The following is a 21,956-nucleotide window of genomic DNA, read 5'->3' on the forward strand; positions in this document are numbered from 1 at the left end:
CAAGCCAGGGTCCCTGAAGATTTTAGGATAATATTTATGACTATTTTTCAAAAAGCCTTCTGGCACACCATGTTTTTTGCTGGAATTCATTTACATGATTGGATTTGAGGCATGTCAGAAATATCGGAAGCCCACTCCCAACCGACCATCACGACAAATCATTCCCCGTCCAGATGTCCTTATACGGCCAGACCTCCTATAAATCTGATGGCTTAGTGTATGCATTGCGTATGGGTCTTGGCTCTGAGTCACATTCCCTGGGAGCTTTGATTTCCGCTTTGAGGGCTGGCACAGACTCCTGCTTGCTCTTATAAGAAAATGTCTACGACTGAAAGCTGAAATGTGCAAGATTCCTTCTTCAAGTACACAAACACTCCAAGTCTGGCCACTTTCCTGTAGTCCTGCCAGGTTTTCTCTATGTCTGATACCTGATCAAGTAACCTTTTTTTCAGGGAAAAAAAAAAAACAAAAAACATAGGAGAAGGAATGTAGTACATCCGCAGCTGAACATCTTACAAGCCTTAACCAAACGACCTGTACAAATGATGCCTGAGTAGACACACACATACCTTATATAGCTCTGTAAATAGGACTCAGTGGCCAACTCAGTGAATTCCTCATTCTACCAGGAAAAAGAAAAAATGCTCTCTAAAAAGCATTTGCTAGATAAACACTTGCTTACAAGACAAAATTAGTGCATCTTAACCATTTTACACACAAATTCAAAGACCTTTTTCTCCCAATTCTGACCTGCTGTCAATCAAAAGGGTTGGGATAAGTCAGAGCTGGAAGAAGTTATAAGAAGCCACTATTTCCACTTTACTGCCCAGGCACACACAAACATTTGCTGAGTCATTTATAATAGTGCAAGAATTCAAATCCCATGGCATGAGTGAAGGACAGAGTGTCAGCCTTTCCCTTTGAATTTCCTGGCATTTGATGGTCCATATCACAATATAAACATACTTTTGAGTCTGTGAATGTCTTGGGTGTATTCATTCTTTCTCTCCCGCCCTCTTTCTGTCACTGTCTTAATAATCTTTCATTTTAAACCTTTCAAAAGAGTTTTGATCATAAAGCCCCAATCTAACCTTACATGCACAGCATATTTTTCTATTCTGAGATTCCATGTTCTGCATATTTCAATATGCTTATTTTCTCTTAGCCAATATTAAAACCATCCAACTGGAGCTAACTATGGACTTTTGAGACTTTGAGGGACCACGTGAATTTTATTAAAACCAAATTCTTTTTATAATACTTCCCGATATTTTAACAACACGGTAGAATAGGAATATACTTGTTATGCTTGTGGAGAAAGAGAAAATCAAGAAAGATCAAAAAGATAAAATTAAATTAAATTTAAAAATAAAGTAAAATAAAATAAAGCACCAGTTCTCTGAGAACTGTAGTCTAATTAACTATCATTAAACCAGCATTTTATAAACGGAAACTCAGGAATATGACTCCTACTTATGACTTCCCTATGATTTGTGAATGGTAGCTCCAAGAATACAACCCAGGTCACCCCACTGTAACCCAGTCCAGCAATTTAGCCCCTCCATGAATGAGAGTCTCCACTCTACTGGACATGAAGTGGTGGCTCTTAGACTCTCCAGAGTATTCAAAAATTCCCAACCAGTTCTCCCATCTACCTCACCCTGCAAGCCACAAGAGCTCATGGCTCAGGCCACATGTCACTTTGGGTGAGGTCCCAGCTTCACATCCCTCCCCTTCCCCATCCACCACACCTTTCCAACCATTAGTGGTAGATATAATTGGGGGTTTAGGTCTTGAAAGATTTCACTGTGGCTTCCCACATATTTTGGACTTTTAAAATCATCCACAGGGGAAGAAAAAGTTGGGGGCCAAGTTGCCTTTAATACACATGTGGCTATTAACAAAACTCGGAATGTTCCTTCTTTAAATAGGAACTTTTAAGGCCTCTTCTCTTTGAGGAATGCTTGGAAAGAACATGAAATAACAATGATGAAAATTCTTCCTGAGCTTCAGAGACCCTCATCGTTGGCTGGCCATTCCCACTGTTGACATGCAACTACACTGTACAACATGTGGACTGCTTAACAAGGTAATTGTGCACAGATGATGTGGTCTGTGCTGAAGTTGGAGTAGTTATTTTTTTTCTTGGCTCTTTTTCAACAGAATGAAATGAAACTTGAAAAAATGTGGCCAGTTTAAACAGGCTATTTTCAAATTATAAATCTATAATGTTTCTGAAAGCTTGCCTTTGCATCTGAAACAGATAGGTTAATCTTCCACCTATACAAGGAAGCATCAACAACTAAAATGAATCTACTCATGGGTAACACCAGCATCAAAGGATGTGGCATTACAACAGGAAAAAATGCCATAGCCCTGGAATCATTCTCTTTACATAAAGTGGAAACTGGAGTTATTAACAAAAACACAACTAAACTATAGATTCTAGAGGGAAGCACAGTTAATTAACTGACTCCTTAGTGAAGCTAAATAGCAATATTAGGAAAGGGACATATGTTTAGACTTTATTGGCCATATCTGACATCTGCACACAAGCAGAGGGAATAAAACCTATTCTTTCCTTGTCCTGATCTCCCTCCTTTAGGCTACAGGCTCCTTGGGTAATAAGAAGTAACAATCTCTATTCACAGGTGTGTGGAGAGTCACTAAAATATATTACTTACTGACACTCTTAGTTTATAACCAAATATAATGGGGGTACAGTGTTCTCATTATATAATCAGATTTTCTTTTTAACTGCAACACAACTAAATCTTCACATTTGAAGATTATAGGTTTTAGCATAAGAAAAATCACTCATTTCTCAAAGACCCACAAATGTGTTTAAAACTCCCCAAGTGAACCCCAAGCTTCTTGCTGCTCCCCTCCTGTATCGTTCCCCTGTCTTCCCACCCCTTTTCCATCCCAGCACCCAGGGCTTCTACCTACCCAACACATAATCACTTGCTCTGACATAACAATAGATGGATTTTTCTGGAAGTGTTGATGTCCACTCATCCCTTTTCTCTCTCTATAGCCCCAACCATAAAACTGCTACATATATTAAGAGAAAACAAAGCAAGAGTGGTGGAAATCCCTCCCAGAAAACTGCATCCCTACGCAGACCCCTGGCTTTATTCTCCTTCTCGTCTGCCATGGGAATCCAAACCGTTACTCCAAGTGACAAATGATCAAATTCCTGCATCTCCAATGTGGGATTCAGGGATTTGCAGGTATGCTTCTGCTTCTAGGGGATTTCAAGCAGTTAAAAGCAACGTACCCCTTTTCTGCTCTCTGAAGAGTTGCAAAGGCAGACAGCCTCTAAAACTAAAAATCATTATCAAACCAATAAAAAAGGAAACCTTTTCGAATTTTTTAGGAATCCCTGCTATTAGCCTCTTCAGCTACCTACCTCCTACAAAGGATTTATGTCAGTGTGTAGAACAAGCACAGCTATTAGAAACAGAAGTGAGTGGCATAAAAATAATGATAATCACTGCCGATGTATTTTTTTAAATGTTATAAATCAGGAGTGATGCGAAGAGGCAAGAGGAAAAAAAAAAATCCTATTTGGTGGCTGGAAATACTGAGCCTTTTTTTTTTTTTTTTTTTTTTTTTTGGTGAGCTGGAGTGTGCCAGCTTTTTCAGACGGGAGGAATGCTGAGTGTCAAGGGGTCAGGATCAATCCGGTGTGAGTTGATGAGGCAGGAAGGTGGGGAGGAATGCGAGGAATGTCCCTGTTTGTGTAGGACTCCATTCAGCTCATTGGCGAGCCGGGGCCGCCCTGAGCGTATAAAAGCCTCGGGCTGCGCGTCCTGGCCTCACACAACAACTCTTCCCCGCCGAGAGGAGGCAGCCAGTGCGACTCCCACCGCCGACGACCCACTGCCTTCAGCCCGACGGCAGCCGCCCAGGCCGACAGCTCCCGAGACAGCAGCCCGGCGCGTCCCGACCCCGCCTCCGGCCCGAACTCGAGCCGCCCGCCCGGCCCGCCGCGCCACGCCCGCCCCGCCGCCGCCCGCCGCTCGCAGTGCCCCGACCATGTCCGCCGCCGGCCTGGGCCCCGTCCGCTGCGCCTTCGTGCTCCTGCTCGCCCTCTGTAGCCGGGTAAGCACCGGAGACCCCCGCGGCGGCCGGGGCCGGGCGGGGGACCGGGAGGGACCCCGGCGGCGCCGAGGGGCGTGCGTCCGGCTGACAGCCGCCTCCCTCCGCAGCCCGCCTCCGGCCAAGACTGCGGCGGCCGGTGCCAGTGCGCTGCCGGCCCGGCGCCGCGCTGCCCCGCCGGCGTCAGCCTGGTGCTGGACAGCTGCGGCTGCTGCCGCGTGTGCGCCAAGCAGCTGGGCGAGCTGTGCACCGAGCGCGACCCCTGCGACCCGCACAAGGGCCTCTTCTGCGACTTCGGCTCCCCGGCCAACCGCAAGATCGGCGTGTGCACCGGTAAGACCTGCAGCCCCCGTCCCCTTCCGCCTCCCCGGGCCCCTCGCCCCGCGCCGCCGCCGCCGCCACCGCCACCGGGGCGCCGGGGGACACTCGATGACCCACCACCTCTTCCCTCACGCTCACCGTCCCGCCGGAAAAGAAAGCCGCTCGAATTGCGTCCCTTCCTCAGGCTGTTTCCCTGGAGCCCTGCTCCCAGCTCCCATCCCCGACGCGCTTCCGGTTCAGGCTCGAGAACCGATGCTTGACCCCTGCACTTCCCCTTTTTCCCTTCCTCTCCTTCAGCCAAAGATGGTGCCCCCTGCGTCTTCGGAGGGACGGTGTACCGGAGCGGAGAGTCCTTCCAGAGCAGCTGCAAATACCAGTGCACTTGCCTGGACGGGGCGGTGGGCTGCGTACCCCTGTGCAGCATGGACGTCCGCCTGCCCAGCCCCGACTGCCCCTTCCCACGAAGGGTCAAGCTGCCCGGGAAATGCTGCGAGGAGTGGGTGTGTGACGAGCCCAAGGACCACACTGTGGTCGGCCCTGCCCTCGCTGGTGAGCTGAGTCTTCCTCTAAGTCAGCCTCGTGATTCTCCCCCCTGGGGCTGAATCCTGACTTTGCCAAGGGCAGGGGGAAATGTCTTAGCCTGGCGTCTTACCTCGTGTTTGCGTGCTCTGCTCTCACAGCTTACCGACTGGAAGACACGTTTGGCCCAGACCCAACCATGATTCGAGCCAACTGCCTGGTCCAGACCACAGAGTGGAGTGCCTGTTCCAAGACCTGCGGGATGGGCATCTCCACCCGGGTTACCAATGACAACGCCTTCTGCAGGCTGGAGAAGCAGAGCCGCCTCTGCATGGTCAGGCCTTGTGAAGCTGACCTGGAAGAGAACATTAAGGTACGTTTTCTCCTCCTATTAACTCATAATCATGGAACAAGAGTGGACAGGACCAAAGTTAGGTCTCTTACCACCCTTGTTATTATAGGCCTGTCATCTCCAAAAATATCCAACCATTGAGCTGTTTTGATGGAATGAGATGTTATGTAATAGGAACCACCAATTTTCCACTCGGAAATCCTCCACAGTGTTAGTTCATTCAAGACATCCCAGAAAAGGCCATGTCTATTTTTGGAAAACTGGCAAATGAGACTCAACCTTCCCCTCCTCAAAACATAAACAGAAGTCAGACAGCCCTAAGGCGAGAACACACAGAGGTTGAAGAAAACCACACCCCTTGCAGAGTCATTGATTTTTCTCTCCTCCCTTGTCTTCCTCAGAAGGGCAAAAAGTGCATCCGGACCCCCAAAATCTCCAAGCCTGTCAAGTTTGAGCTTTCTGGCTGCACCAGCGTAAAGACATTCCGGGCTAAATTCTGTGGCGTGTGCACCGACGGGCGGTGCTGCACCCCGCACAGAACCGCGACCCTTCCCGTGGAGTTCAAGTGTCCCGATGGCGAGGTCATGAAGAAGAGCATGATGTTCATCAAGACCTGTGCCTGCCATTACAACTGCCCCGGGGACAATGACATTTTTGAGTCGCTGTACTACAGGAAGATGTATGGAGACATGGCCTAAAGCCAGAGAGAGTGAGAGACATGAACTCTTTAGGCTGTCACTTGAACTGATTCACATCTCATTTTTGTGTAAACATGATTTCAGTAGCACAGGTTATTTAAATTTGTTTTTCTAACTGGGGAAAAGAAAAATTCCCACCAAATTCAAAAGCTTGTGCCATATGACATTCAAACAGTCTGTCAACCCCAGACACTGGTTTGAAGGAAGTAAGACTTGACCGTGGGACTGCATTAGTGCATAGCACCAGCATGTATGCTAGGATCAGTGCGAGGGGACCAATAGAAAGCCTTGTCATCTTACAGTAGTAATGTGCCTGCTATTTGGAGTGTCACTGGGAAGGAAGACTCACTGACCTGCCTGTAGCTCCAGTGACAGCTAGGATGTGCGTTCTCCAGCCATCATGAGGATGAGTCACGTTCTTCTCTAAGTCATAACAGCAGATTCAGCTCTGACCTTCTGATTCGGATGACAGTGTTCAGGAATCAGAATCATGTCTATTAGACTGGACAGCTTGTGGCAAGCTAATTTGCCTGTAACAAGCCAGATTTTTTTTTTTTATTGATACTGTAAATACTGTGTGTATATATATATATATATATATATATTTGTACAGTTATCTAAGTTAATTTAAAGTTGTTTGTGCCTTTTTGTTTATGTTTTTAATGCTTTGATATTTCAAGTGTTAGCCTCAATTCTGAACACCATAGGTAGGACGTAAAGCTTGTCTGATAACTCAAAGCATGAAATGGATATTCAAATGGAAATTCTGCTCAGTTAGAGCAACAGTTCATCAAAACAGGTTTTTTGCTAAAGGTGAGGCAGCAATGTCCTTGGACGTCCGATTTGTAGGTTGGAAATGTGGTAGGCTCACTTTTAATGTAGAAATGACCTTTATTAAAAAATGAATGGCTCTGTATAGCTGATTGGTTTTTCCACCTGGAAGCATTTGTTTCTACTTTGACTATGACTGTTTTTTTGGACAGTTTATTTGTTGAGAGTGTGACCAAAAGTTACATGTTTGCACCTTTCTAGTTGAAAATAAAGTATATATTTTTTCTACAAAGGGCTTGGTTATTCATTTATTCTCTAAACATTTCTGAGTTTTCTTGAGTAAAAATGGGAAGCTTTTGTTTGTCTTAAAACAATTCACTTATAATTTTCTAGATATCTTTTATCATCTAATCAATTGGTTAATCCCTTCAATAGAATTTTTACATGAATACACATCACACTGAATCAGGTGTCACAAATTTGCAGGCATATACACTGTATTGAGTACACAGGCATTTTTTGTTATCTTCACAGTACTTTATAAACACTTCAATTCTCTCTAGATTATTTCAGTCTCCACTAACCCCTGTTGTATTACACTTGGTCCTGTTTACATTTAATACCTCTCTGGCCATTGTAGGCATCTAATTTCCAACCTGTCATCACACAATAGCCCATGTGCCTTGCACATAGAAAAATGTTTTGAATTTGTATGCTCTACTGTAGATCACACACTAGCCTATGTTCCTTGCACATAGAAAAATTTTAACTATTTTTTTAATTTGTATGCTTTACTGTAGATTTATTTCTGAACTTGAATATCTTACTGTTAAATCTGAAAAAGTATAAAATCTCCATTAAAGTGGAACAACTTAACAAGTCTTATTTTGCATCGTTCTTTCAGTTGCCAGATAACAAATCACAAATACATGATGGCATAAGTAGAAAAAGAAGGATAAGCAAATCTTCCATTCATTTGTATCATAGAAATTTGCCTTAAATTAAAAGCAACTCCTCCATTTCCCCTGATAAAGTTTTTCACTTTATCAGATCTCAAAATCAATAATTTACCAAGTGGTTTGACAAAATGAAATTGTTCAAGAAGTCCTGTGTAGAAATGATATTGGACCTCACCAGGTCTCCACTGAAAAATCAACTGACATAAGTGGCAAACAAAAGGAACCCTCCAGGGACAACTAAAAGCCCATTTTTTTCTAGATCAGAATAGCTGTGGATTCTAGGGGAAAAAAAATAGTTGCAGACAGACCAAGCCCTCACAAGGTAATTAGCAATGTTGTAGTGCCAGTGTCATTCTAAGAGACAGAAATACAACTGAAAATAAAGACTAGTTCTACAAACAGTACCCATGCCACAAACCAAAGGGAAAGCTTCCCATGTTCAAAATGTGAAAAGTATTTCTGGTCAAAACGTTGGACTTTTAGTATACACCTACATACATATACAGCAATGCCATCAGTAGCTGCACTCCACTTCCCCAAATAAGCCCACATGCAAACACACACACACACACAGAGCACACTGTTTGCTTTACATTTCCTTTCTGTCAGTTGACTCCTAGCTGCAAAGATGAAGGGCCATGGTAAATGAGCCTAACTGTTTTAAAAGGAATTTGAGAATTCTGGGAAGATAGAAGTAATAATGGAAGCACAGATTTTAGATTTTCCAAATCTCCACATAAAAACAAAGTAACTAGATTGCAAAATCAAAACACCATGAGACATATTTACAACAGAATTATATGGCAATGTATCCCTTGCCCCAAGATAAGAGAGGGGGAAAATCATCAACCACCACAAGATCCGCACTATGTCAGCATAAATGTGAGGAAAAGCAAAGGAATGCAGTAGGGTATCTGATGCTTCTGAGAAAGGGAGAGCTCCAAAATATCCAACAGTGAAATATAGGAGATCAATCTGAGGATAGCTTATGAAACTGGTAGGAGTTTTGCCCATTCCAACAAAACTTAGAAACCAAGGCTCTCTCCCAAGGGAGGACTCCACATTCTTGGGAGTAAAATCAAAATTAAGCAAGTCAGAGACAACGAAAACATTGAGAGAGAGGGTCCAGGTAAAAATGAGACTAGAAACAGATTCAAAATCTCAGGAAGCAAATGACCATATTTTTAATGTTGCATGAAAACAACCAAAGAGGGAGCTCTATGAAGTCAGAAAAGCTATTTAAACCAAGCCTCCTTCCTAAATAAAGTCCAGGAAAATTAATTTTACCTAAATAATAGAAAAGCAAAATTATCAAAACTAAATCCATAATGATAAAAATCCTCCAGAAAGTAGGCATACAGGGCACTTACCTCAATATACTAAAGGCCATATATGACAAACCCACAGCCAACATCATTCTCAATGGTGAAAAACTGAAACCATTTCCTCTAAGATCAGGGACAAGAAAAGATTGCCCACTCTCACCACTATTATTCAACATAGTTAGGAAGTTTTAGCTACAGCAATCAGAGAAGAAAAAGAAGTAAAAGGAATCCAAATCGGAAAAGAAGAAGTAAAGATGTCACGGTTTGCAGATGACATGACACTATACATAGAGAATCCTAAACATGCTACCAGAAAACTACTAGAGCTAATCACAGAATTTGGTAAAGTAGCAGGCTACAAAATTAATGCACAGAAATCTCTTGCATTCCTATACACTAATGATGAAAAATCTGAAAGAGAACTTAAGGAAACACTCCCATTTACCATTGCAACAAAAAGAATAACATACCTAGGAATAAACCTACCTAAGGAGACAAAAGACCTGTATGCAGAAAATTATAAGACACTGACAAAAGAAATTAAAGATGACACAAACAGATGGAGAGATATACCATGTTCTTGGATTAGAAGAATCAACATTGTGAAAATGACTGTACTACCCAAAGCAATCTACAGATTCAATGCAGTCCCTATCAAACTACCACTGGCATTTTTCACAGAACTAGAACATTTTAAACAATTTGTATGGAAACACAAAAGACCCTGAATAGCCCAAGCAATCTTGAGAAAGAAAAATGGACCTGGAGGAATCAGGCTCCGGGACTTCAGACTATACTACAAACCTACAATAATCAAGACGGTATGGTACCGGCACAAAAACAGAAATAAAGATCAATGTAACAGGATAGAAAGCCCAGAGATAAACCCACGCACATATGGTTACCTTATTTTTGATAAAAGAGGCAAGAATATACAGTGGAGAAAAGACAGCCTCTTCAATAAGTGGTGCTGGGAAAACTGGACAGCTACAAGTAAAAGAATGAAATTAGAACACTCCCTAGGGCTTCCCTGGTGGCGCAGTGGTTGAGAATCTGCCTGCCAATGCAGGGGACACGGGTTCAAGCCCTGGTCTGGGAAGATCCCACATGCCGCGGAGCAACTAGGCCCGTGAGCCACAACTACTGAGCCTGCGCGTCTGGAGCCTGTGCTCTGCAACAAGAGAGGCCACGATAGTGAAGAGGCCCACGCACTGCGATGAAGAGTGGCCCCCGCTTGCCGCAACTAGAGAAAGCCCTCGCACAGAAACAAAGACCCAACACAGCCAAAAAAAAAATAATAATAATAATAATAATAAAATAAATAAATAAATAAAGATTACTATTTTTTTTTAAAAAAAAAAGAACACTCCCTAACACCATACACAAAAATAAATGCAAAATGGATTAAAGACCTAAATGTAAGGCCAGACACTATAAAACTCTTAGAGGAAAAATTAGGCAGGACACTCTATGACATAAATCACAGCAAGATGCTTTTTGACCCACCTCCTAGAGAAATGGAAATAAAAACAAAAATAAACAAATGGGACCTAATGAAACTTAAAAGCTTTTGCACAGCAAAGGAAACCATAAACATGACGAAAAGACAACCCTCAGAATGGGAGAAAATATTTGCAAATGAAGCAACTGACAAAGGATTAATGTCCAAAATTTACAAGCAGCTTATGCAGCTCGATATCAAAAAAACAAACAACCCAATCCAAAAATGGGCAGAAGACCTAAATAGACATTTCTCCAAAGAAGATATACAGATTACCAACAAACACATGAAAGGATGCTCAACATCACTAATCATTAGAGAAATGCAAATCAAAACTACAATGAGGTATCACCTCACACCATTCAGAATGGCCATCACCAAAAAATCTACAAACAATAAATGCTGGAGAGGGTGTGGAGAAAAGGGAACCCTCTTGCACTGTTGGTGGGAATGTAAATTGATACAGCCACTATGGAGAACAGTATGGTTGTTCCTTAAAAAACTAAAAATAGAACTACCATATGACCCAGCAATCCCACTACTGAGCATATACCCTGAGAAAATCAGAATTCAAAAAAGAGTCATGTACCACAATGTTCATTGCAGCTCTATTTACAATAGCCAGGACATGGAAGCAACCTACGTGTCCATTGACAGATGACTGGATAAAGAAGATGTGGCACATATATACAATGGAATATTACTCAGCCATAAAAAGAAACAAAATTGAGTTATTTGTAGTGAGGTGGTAGGACCTAGAGTCTGTCATACAGAGTGAAGTAAGTCAGAAAGAGAAAAACAAATACTGTATGCTAGCACATATATATGGAATCTAAAAAAAAAAAGAAAAAGGTTCTGAAGAACCTAGGAGCAGGACAGGAATAAAGACACAGATGTGGAGAATGGACTTGAGGACACAGGGAGTGGGAAGGGTAAGGTGGGACGAAGTGAGAGAATGGCATGGACATATATACACTACCAAATGTAAAATCAATAGCTAGTGGGAAGCAGCCACATAGCATAGGGAGATCAGCTCGACGCTTTGTGACCATCTAGAGGGGTGGGATAGGGAGGGTGTGAGGGGGATGCAAGAGGGAGGAGATATGGGGACATATGTATATGTATAGCTGATTCACTTTGTTATAAAGCAGAAACTAACACACCATTGTAAAGCAATTATACTCCAATAAAGATGTTTAAAAAAAAAAGCCAAATGCATACAACGATATTATACAAAAAAATAATAAAGGACAGAATAACATATCTACAGATAATAAAAGCATGCCAGAAATACACGCCCAGAAAACATGTCAAAACTATAACCTACTATTTCAAAAGAACATTAAGAAAATAACACTGGACATAAATGATTAAAAGATAACGACTAATGACGTAAAATAACAACATAAACGAGTTAGTAAAACCTGGAAATATGGTGATAAAAACTCAAGAAGGAATTAGAAATTAAAGAAATATTAGAAAAATAGAAGGAACACAAGAGTGAACAAACACAACAGTTAATTCCTTAAGAAGAAGAGATAATGAGGAGAGAAATTTTTTTAAATAAAAAAAGAATTAAAAGGTTTCAAGAAAAAGTGGTAAATATTACTGATAGGCAAAGAAGGTCCCACATATGAATAGTAGGAGTTCCTGAAGAAGAACAAAACCAAAAACTATAAATCAAGAAAACTGAAATAAAAAGTGATTTGAAAGAGATACTGAAAAAGAAAGAAAGAAAGAAAGAAAGAAAGAAAGAAAGAAAGAAAGAAAGAGGTAAAGAAAGAAGGAAAGAAAGAAAGAAAGAAAAAGAAAGAAAGAAAGAAAGTGATACTGAAAAAGCATGCCATATACCTAATAAAATCAACCAACACTAAAACATATTCTAGTAAAATTGCTGCACTATAAAGAAAAAGGAAAAACTGTTGGGACATCTAGGCAAAAAGAACATAAACCTTATAAGTAAAAGAAAATTAATTCATTATTCTGATAATGACAGCAACACTTCATATCAGAAAAATTACAATAACATGTTTAAGATACTGAAGGAAAGAAAATGTGAGCCAAAGAATTTTTACCCTTCAAAACTGATATTCAAGAATAAAGGACACAGACAAATCATCAAAACCATGTAAGAACTCAGGGCATATTGTTCCTATGAACACTTTCTGAGGAGCCTACCTGAGAAGAAGCTAAAAAAACAAAAATGTCTGAGAGATGCTAACGTAAGGACTGGTGGTGAGCATTAAATATAGCTTATCTTTAGAACTAAGACTAAATAAAGGCTAAAGAGGAGAAAGTAGAGTATACAGTGGCTATATACTCTGATAGTGCGGAGTGCAACCATACAATGTTTGGGGAGAGAATGAAAGTAGCATATGCCACACACACACACATTTAACTCCTTTTATTGGTGGTGGTGGTGGTGGTATTGTTATTCTGAGACTATGGGGTGTGTAATGTGAGATCAAGCAAATTAGCCATTATGGACATTCTAACACTATCCCAAGTGGTGGTGAGTTCCTAGGATTCTTAGTGAGGAAGTCAGAAAATACAGATGTAATATAAAAGTGGTTAAGTTAGATTCTGTAGTCCTGAATTTGAATTAGAAATATCAGCGTAAACTTATGATATATTTTGTCTTTTAAAACACACACACGGGGCTTCCCTGGTGGCGCAGTGGTTGAGAGTCTGCCTGCCAATGCAGGGGACATGGGTTCGAGCCCTGGTCTGGGAAGATCCCACATGCCGCGGAGCAACTGCGCCCGTGAGCCACAATTACTGAGCCTGCGCATCTGGAGCCTGTGCTCCGCAACTAGAGAGGCCGCGATAGTGAGAGGCCCGCACACCGCAATGAAGAGTGGCCCCCCCCTTGCCACAACTAGAGAAAGCCCTCACACAGAAACGAAGACCCAACACAGTTATAAATATAAATAAATAAATAAATAATTAAAAAAAAAAAAAAAAAAAACACACACACGTATGTACATTTCTTCCTACATCTGCTCACTGAAAAAGCTTAGCTACAATGACAACTAAAAAGCAATGAGCATCCCTAAGTCCAGATTGTGCTCTTGGTATTTTCCACTAAAAAAACCTAAGGCTTCTTGGAGAATGGCTGACTCCAGGACTGGGGCGGTAAATGTGTAAGGTAAATACATTTATGCAGGGAACACCTTTATATATTGGATAATAATGAAGCTAACAAGGACCATTAAGATCATACTGAAAGGATTCAGGAGGCAAATTGAAGAGACTCCTACTAAAGATGGGGCAATTTGAGCTTCTATGAGAATAAGAATTGCAGTGTATTAAGCCTATCATCTATCCTTAAATTGATTAGCTCATTATGATAGCTAAAGAAAAAACCTAATTGGCCACCTGAGAATATTAGGGAACCTATTCATTATACACTAAATGTAATACATCCATGATGACTTTGGTTTCATATCTTTGTTCACATCTTTGTTTTTCTACACAGCTCATAGTGCTTCAGAAGAGATTGGTCTAATCTGTACCAACTCCAGACATAATCCAGAGATGACTTTTCAAAGAAATAAATCTCTTAGTAGTATTCATCTCATGATATTCAATTTAAAGTAATTTTATATTCTTTAAAAATAATTTTCTATAATTTTCCAAAATGAACATGCATTATTTCATAATCAGAAAAAGTTTTAAAAAATAAATCTTTTAACTCATTAAAAAAATGGCAAGAATATGCCAAAAAGTGTTAGAGTTTTTCATGATTTCAGATTTAGATAAACAGCTCACGATACATAAACAGATGGCTAAGCCATTCAAGTCACTATTCCTTAATGTGCCATGTACCCAGGAGCATGTGCAACACACATATAACCTCTAGGCTACATGTATTCATGTATATTAAGTGTATTCTCTTACCTCATTTTCCAATTCCGTAAATAAATTCATGGAAGATTTCCTATTATAAATTTACAATAACTATTCTTTATCTCATGAATCATACTGATTTTATATATAGACTGTTGCTAGGACTAAGAATAAAGTATGCAATGTAAAATGTATTCTTAAAATACTGTCACATTCCAAATCTAAATATAGGATCCAAAACAATAAACATGGAGACCCTCTTCTATATTAGATATTTAAAAGACAAAGAATAGTAAGAAATGTAGAATGTCACTGATTAATTCGAATTTATGTCTCAAGAATGTAAAACATATGTAAGATTTGCATTAGGTCAACAAATTCTAATACAGTTTTTGTCAGCACAGTTAACACAATTGGGTTAATTCAAATTGGGAAACTGAGATCAAAATTTAAATTTATACTTCTACATTAACTGCTAACAATGTTTATATTCTCCATTTTTCAATCCAATATATATTGATTTATTCTATGTTTGAGATTGAAGTCCTTTAAAATTGAAACCCTTAGCATTAAAAAAAAGGACAAACTATTATTATTTAATTCTTTTTTCAAATGTTCTTTTATATCATTCCAGAGGATTTTTTTTTTTAACTAAGCATAGGCTCAACTCTTTATTTTTCTCCCCAATTCCTCTCTTCCTGGATTCTTTCTGATCTGTGGTCAGTATTTGTTGTATCCTCTCTAGTGAGTTCTTACAAAATACTGAAAATGACATTAAATCTAAGGGCTTAGGAAATATTTTCTACATGACTGGTTTTTTTTGTTTGTTTGTTTTTGCATTTTGCTTATTTGCTGGTTTTTAAACTTTACCCATAATTTGGGCTGATGAATATCAATATGAAAATTATTTCATGTCACTGATAATTTGTAACTCAAGGCAAGTTTCCATGTTTATATTAAGGAGCTCTGAGAAGTCTGAGAAATTCCCAGAACTCCATTTGCATAAACACCTTGAAATAGGGATGTGGTGAGAGAAGAGACATGTGCGGGGCATGAGCCAAACACTAAAACTGCCTAGATTTGAGGAGGGAGTTATGGGATTTATAGTGTGACCATTGGGAGATACATTTTAAGGAAGACAGGAGCTTTGCTGGAACTCTGGGGAAATCAGTTCATGTGTTCTGCCTTGGTGAACAGCAAAAGAAAGTGGGAAAGGCAACTAAAAATGGTGTCCTGTATACGGAATAGTATACATATTCTCAATTCTCTCATTTCTGGTTTCTGGTAGCTTTCATCCTTTTGAGTCTGAGCCTTTGTCAGTTTTCTAACTATCTCTTCGAGGTATTCTTTCTGTTTCTCTGCTCCAAACATGATTGTCTAGTGACCTCCTACACCCAGAGATTGCTCGGCTAACTGGAGTACATAGAGGACCCCACAATGAGTAAACACCCATCAGTCCTTCAAGCCAGAAGCCCAGCATCTCTGTCTATGGGACTTTTCTACCAGGTATGTAGAGTAACCAATGGAGATATAAAGGACTTTGAAAGAACAGTGTGACATCTTAACTGCCCCTAAAGGGCTTAATAGAGAGCCTATTGAGATCTGGTCTTGAGGAGTGATGCTGGAAGTCTAATGCTCCCATTAGTCACTGAGGGAAACCAGAAGACTTTTGAGAAGATGTATGGGATTGAGGTCCTTTACAATTAAATCTTTTAGAATTTAATGGGATTCCAAGGATAAGCAGTCAAGAGCTGCTGGCAATCTCTTGGAGCCGTGTTCACCAGAAGGAAGGCCTGTTAGGATGTGTTGCTGCTGGTTAGGATCTGTGACAATATGGGTGGCCACTGGAAGCTCCTGCTATGGAAATTCTTGCTGACTACTGTTGGAAGTAGTGGCCAAGACGTGGTCATTGCCAAGAGCAACAGCCAAGAGGCTCTCCTGGGCGATGTTGACTGGAGGCACCCTTGGGTGTTTTTAATAGAGAGCTAGGTCCAGGGATCATCTGCTTGAAGAGCTTTTTGAGGGAAGATGTTGTTCGTTTTGTGTAAATATGCTTAGGTGAATCATCCTTGATGTTAGGAAAAAAAGAGGAATACTATTGGTCTTATTATGCTCCTCACTAAGAGAACATCATAATTTCTCTCAAAATCAACTTCTCCATGTGACTCTGCATTTCTATTAATAGCACTATTAATCTACTTGTTACCCAGGTGGGAACACTCCATTATCATGGAATCCTCCACTTTCCTTTTACCCACACTCAAATATTTTAACTTCAATTTAGAAATTTATTTATAGAGAAAGTAGTCCCAGACCCAGTCATAAGGAGAGCCCCATGCTTTTGTGAATCTTACCTCCAGGAGCTCTATGAATATTGGAGGAAAATCCCCTCTTGCTTCATGCAGGGGAAAGGGAAAAGTAACCATTTAAAAATACACCAGAGCCCTCTGTTCTTCTTAACAAGGCCAGGCCCAAGGAGAAATTATTTTACTAGAGCCTTACCTATTGGGATTTTGTTCGAGTCTAACCTACCTGGAGGAAGGAAAATACTTAACTTCAGCTCCCTCTAGCTATGTGGTCACACCAAAGACAGGGGGGACTGAAAGTACTGGTGATGTTTACAGGGGCACAAGCTCAGCAAAAGACTGAGGCCCAATCATAGGACTATAAAATGCTTCCCCTCCCCCAACACCTTACTACTACATTACTAAAGGCCTATTTACTGCAGTTCCTTTTACTCAGTACATCATGTCTACCTTTCAATAAAAAATTACAAAACATACTGAAAGGCAAAAAACAAAACCAAAAAACCCACAAACAAACAAGAAAAAACAGTTTGAAGAGATTGAACAAACATTAGAACCAGAGTCAGATATGGTAGAAATATTGGAATTATCAGACTAGGAAATTTTTTTTAAACTATAATTAATATGCTGAAGAATTTAATGAAAAAAGTAGACAACATGCAAAAACAGATGGACAATGTAAGCAGAGAGATGGAAATTCTACTAAAGAATCAAGATTAAATGTTAGAGATCAAAAAATACTGTAACAGAAATGAAGAATGCTCATCAGTAAACTTGACACAGCTGAGGAAAGAGTTTCTGAGCTTGATATGAAATAGATACATCCAAAACTGAAAGGCAAAGAGAAAAGAGACTGGAAAAAAACCCAGAATATCCAAGGATTGTAGGACAACTACAAAAGATGTAGCATACATATAATGGGAATACCAAAAGAGAATAAAGAGAGAAAGGGACAGAATTGATATTTGAAGCAATAATGACTGAGAATTTCCCCTAAATTAATGTCAGACATTAAACCACAGACCCAGGAAGCTCAGAGAACACCAAGCAGGATAAATACCAAAAAACAAAAACAAAAACCCCAAAAACTATACCTAGGCATATAATATTCAAACTTCAGACAATAAGAGATAAAGAAAAATTCTTGGGAGAAGCCAGAGGAAAAAAATACCTTACCTATAAAGGAGCAGAGATAAGAATTACATCTGATTTCTCCTCAGAAACCATGCAAGCAAGAAGATAGTAGAGTGAAACAATTGATGTGTTTCCAGAAAAAAGCCCACAAACCTAGAATTCTGTACCTTGTGAAGCTATCTATACATAAAGAAAGACCATCAAAGAAGAAGTAAGTAAAGTAAAATTAAAACTTTTGCTTTTCTTTAGTTGATCTAAAAATAATAATTTGTCAACAATGTAGTATGTATGCTTATGTTTATGAACTAAATAACATCAATGATAAAAGAGACTGGAGGGAGGAGTTAGGATTATTTTATTATAAAGTACTACCCATGAAGTAATATGGTGTTATTTGAAAATGGACTTGGATTATTTTAAATGTATAGTGTACTCTATGACAACTACTAAAAAAAGTTTAAAAAGAAGTATAACTGATGTGCTAAGAAAGGAGGGAAAATGGAATCATATAATATAGATAATCATGTTAAAAGTCAGTGTTCCAGCCAATTAAAAGACATAGATTATTAGAATGAATCAAAAAACAAGACCCAACTATAAGTTGTCTACAATTAACCCACTTTAACTATAAAGATATATGTAACTTAAAAGTAAAGAGGTGGAGAAAGATAAGCCATGCTAACACTAATCAAACGAAAGCAGGAGTAGGTATATTAATTTCAGACAGAGCAGACTTTAGAACTAGGAAAGTAAGGAATACAGAGAGGCATTATGTAATGATAAAGAGGTCAGTAGTCCAAGAAGACATAACAATCTTTAATGTGTATGCACCTGACAACAGAGCATTGATATATGTGAGGCAAAAACTTAATAGAACTATGAAAAGCAATAGATGAATCCACTATTATACTTGGAGACTTTGATACCTCTTTATCAGAAATGGACAGATCCAGCAGGCAGATCAGTAAGGACATAGTTGAACTCCACAGCACCATCCATCAACTATATTGATTAATTGATTAATTGATTGGATATAATTGACATCTCTAGGCTACTTCATCCAACGACAGCATATTACACATTCTTCTCAAGCTCACGTGGAACATCCACGTATAGACCAGCATAGACCATATTCAGGGCCATAAAATATTCTTTAACAAGTTTAAAAGAATTGAAATCATATAATGTCTGCTCTCAGACTACAATGGAATTAAACTAGAAATCAAGAACAGAAAGATAGCTGGAAAATTCCCACATACCTGGAGATTAAACAACACATTTTTCAATAACACATGGGTCAAAGAAGGACTCTCAAGAGAAATTTTTAAATATTTTGAATTAAATGATTCTCTCAGTAGGGCTTCCTAATGGGGCCCAAGCAGTCACTGGGTAGTTCTACTATTTCTGCCCCTTCTCTAACCTCTCAGATGCTTCAGTGAACAGTAGAAACTACTAAGTCCTCTTTTCCTTCTCTCTGAAATCTTCATAAAACTGTTAATTGGGTTGCAGTTCCCTCCATCTTATTCCCAGGTGCCAAAATCCCTTCTCACCTTGATGGTGACAGCTACTACTGCATGCCTACCTTCACAAATCTCTATAGACAAATGGTAGGTACCAATTTCTATTCACATGCCTCCAAACTTAGAAAATTCTAAACCATTTCCAGCTTTCCATTTCTGTCATTCTTATTACAGATTTCACTATTTTTGCCAGCAATATTTGTATGAGTCTGCTAATTAGTTTTCCTGTTCCTCCACAATTCTTCTTAATTACTGCCATCAGATTATCATCTCTGGTCACATAAGTTTTGTGCTCCGAAAAAGATGGAAAAGTTATTCTCAAGGTAAATACCATCTTTGCAGGACTGTATTCAAGATCTACAAAATAACATCAAAGCATCTACTCAGAATAAGTTCATATTACTTTGTTTTTTGCTTTTTTTTTTTTTTTTTTGGTTGCATTGGGTCTTCTTTGCTGCATGCGGGCTTTCTCTAGTTGCGGTGAGCATGGGCTACTCTTTGTTGTGGTATGCGGGTTTCTCATTGTGGTGGCTTCTCTTATTGCAGAGCTCGGGCTCTAGGCACGTGGGCTTCAGTAGTTGTGGCACATGGGCTCAGTAGTTGTGGCTCGTGGGCTCTAGAGCTCAGGCTCAGTAGCTGTGGCACATGGGCTTAGTTGCTCCGTGGCATGTGACATCTTCCCGGAGCAGGGCTCAAACCCGTGTCCCTTGCATTGGCAGGCGGATTCTTAACCACTGTGCCACCAGGGAAGTCCAAGTTCATATTACTCTTGTACATAGTTTTTATGCCAAAACCAAACTGGGCTTACCATATTTTCCAAATAGTTTCCACACTTTGCCTTCATTCAGTCTAGTCCCTCTGCCTGAAAAATTCTTCCCCTGATTCTTCCATAATGTGTATGTGTGTAAATGCATAAATACATTTATATATGTCAACCCTACACATCTTTTAAAACTCTTCCCAGAAGTCACTTGCACAAATCCTTTCCTGGTTCCCCTGACCTGTCAGCAGCCATCTTTTCTTTAAAACATTCTAGCAAACATTCTGTTTATATCTGTACTATGTCACTTATGTCAATTTTACCCATATTCTAGTTCTTTGCTGTCCAATAGATAAATGTGGCTATTAAACTTAAATGAATTAAAATTAAATAAAGTGTAAAATTCAGCTTCTCTCTCACATTAGCATTATTTCAAATGCTCAGAAGCCAGTGGCTTCCAGATTGGACAATGCAGATATCACAAACATCTTCATCGTCACACAAGGTTATACTTGAAAGCACCATTCTAGTTGTTCATAGATTTACTTTCTCTATCAACTCCAAAGTTCTTGAGCTCAGAAACTCAGCTTCGACATGGAAGAGTCTCAATAAACATGGGTTAAATTAAATGGGTTATTTAATTATGATAGTACATAAATATATGGGTCATATCTTTAAATTAATCAGTTCTCATGTTTATTTGTGAATAATTTTAAAAATTTAAATATCTTTCTAAAGAGTTGATCATTTGCATTTAAATTCCAAAGCTAGAAATGCAAGACAAATCAGGCATAATATATGTAAATAGCTTATCGAATGGATTGAATTCAGTGGAGTACACTTAGGAAATAGTTTAATTTCTCACCCACCCCCTAACCCCTAGCCATTACACATTTTTGATAAGTATCCTGATCCTGTTTCTTTATATTTTAGGTAGATCCCAGAGATTTGGTATATTTTTAGCTATTATACAATTTTTATATTCAGGTATTTTTAAAAAATCTATTCCAATCTAAATCAAAACTATAATCTGCATCTAATTTAAATATCCTCTCCTTCCAAGTAGGGAGCAAAATTTGCAGGGGTGGTGGGGAGGGACTGGCACTTGTTTTCTCTTTCACTCAACTTGTTCTACTTCATTTTGCCTCACCTTTAATTTGTAGCTTCAAATTAAACTGTTACCAAGGTGCACTCAGTGATTTGCTTACCACCTTTTAAGTCCTTACTATGGTAGTGCTATGCGTTGTGTTAGGTTCTAGGGGAGATGCATAGGTGAGTAAGATGTGGTTTCTGCTCTCACAGACCTTAAAACCTATGTACAGAGTAGAAATATTTCTCAAATAATCACAAAGTAAGGTAGCACATGTTAAATTTCCCAAGTGTTGCACTGGAAAAAAATCCTATAGGAGAGGAAAGGAATGAAAATTCACTTTCTGCTGAGACTTTATGACAAAGGAACCATTTGAGTTGGGTTTTCTAGGAAAGATAAAATGTCTAAGGCAGGGCTTCCCTGGTGGTGCAGTGGTTGAGAATCTGCCTGCCAATGCAGGGGACACGGGTTCGAGCCCTGGTCCGGGAAGATCCCACATGCCGCGGAGCAACTAAGCCTGTGCGCCACAACTACTGAGCCTGCGCTCTAGAGCCCGTGAGCCACAACTACTGAGCCCACGTGCCACAACTACTGAAGCCCATGTGCCTAGAGCCTGTGGTCCACAACAAGAGAAGCCACCACGATGAGAAGCCCGTGCACCGCAAGGAAGAGTAGCCCCCGCTCACAGCAACTAGAGAAAGCCTGCGCGCAGCAACAAAGACGCCAATGCAGCCAAAAATAAATAAA

General features: G+C 39.8%; 1 protein-coding gene across 1 annotated transcript; it reads left to right on the plus strand.

Moving 5' to 3' along the window:
* Window positions 1-3,989: 3,989 nt before the first annotated feature.
* CCN2 (cellular communication network factor 2) lies at window positions 3,990-7,057 on the plus strand. The gene is made up of 5 exons (XM_057527939.1): window positions 3,990-4,107; window positions 4,215-4,437; window positions 4,723-4,974; window positions 5,106-5,317; window positions 5,698-7,057. Exons 1-5 carry the CDS (start codon window positions 4,042-4,044, stop codon window positions 5,992-5,994), a joined length of 1,050 nt encoding a protein of 349 aa, XP_057383922.1. The 5' UTR covers window positions 3,990-4,041; the 3' UTR covers window positions 5,995-7,057.
* Window positions 7,058-21,956: the final 14,899 nt, after the last annotated feature.

Source organism: Balaenoptera acutorostrata, chromosome 14 (assembly GCF_949987535.1).
Source record: "Balaenoptera acutorostrata chromosome 14, mBalAcu1.1, whole genome shotgun sequence".
Classification (NCBI taxonomy): domain Eukaryota; kingdom Metazoa; phylum Chordata; class Mammalia; order Artiodactyla; family Balaenopteridae; genus Balaenoptera; species Balaenoptera acutorostrata.

Coding starts and splice junctions, on each gene's coding strand:
- CCN2 (XM_057527939.1), top strand. CDS start 4,042: ATGTCCGCCGCCGGCCTGGGCCCCGTCCGCTGCGCCTTCGTGCTCCTG. Junction 4,108..4,214: donor TGCTCGCCCTCTGTAGCCGG/GTAAGCACCGGA, acceptor CTCCCTCCGCAG/CCCGCCTCCGGCCAAGACTG. Junction 4,438..4,722: donor CAAGATCGGCGTGTGCACCG/GTAAGACCTGCA, acceptor CCTCTCCTTCAG/CCAAAGATGGTGCCCCCTGC.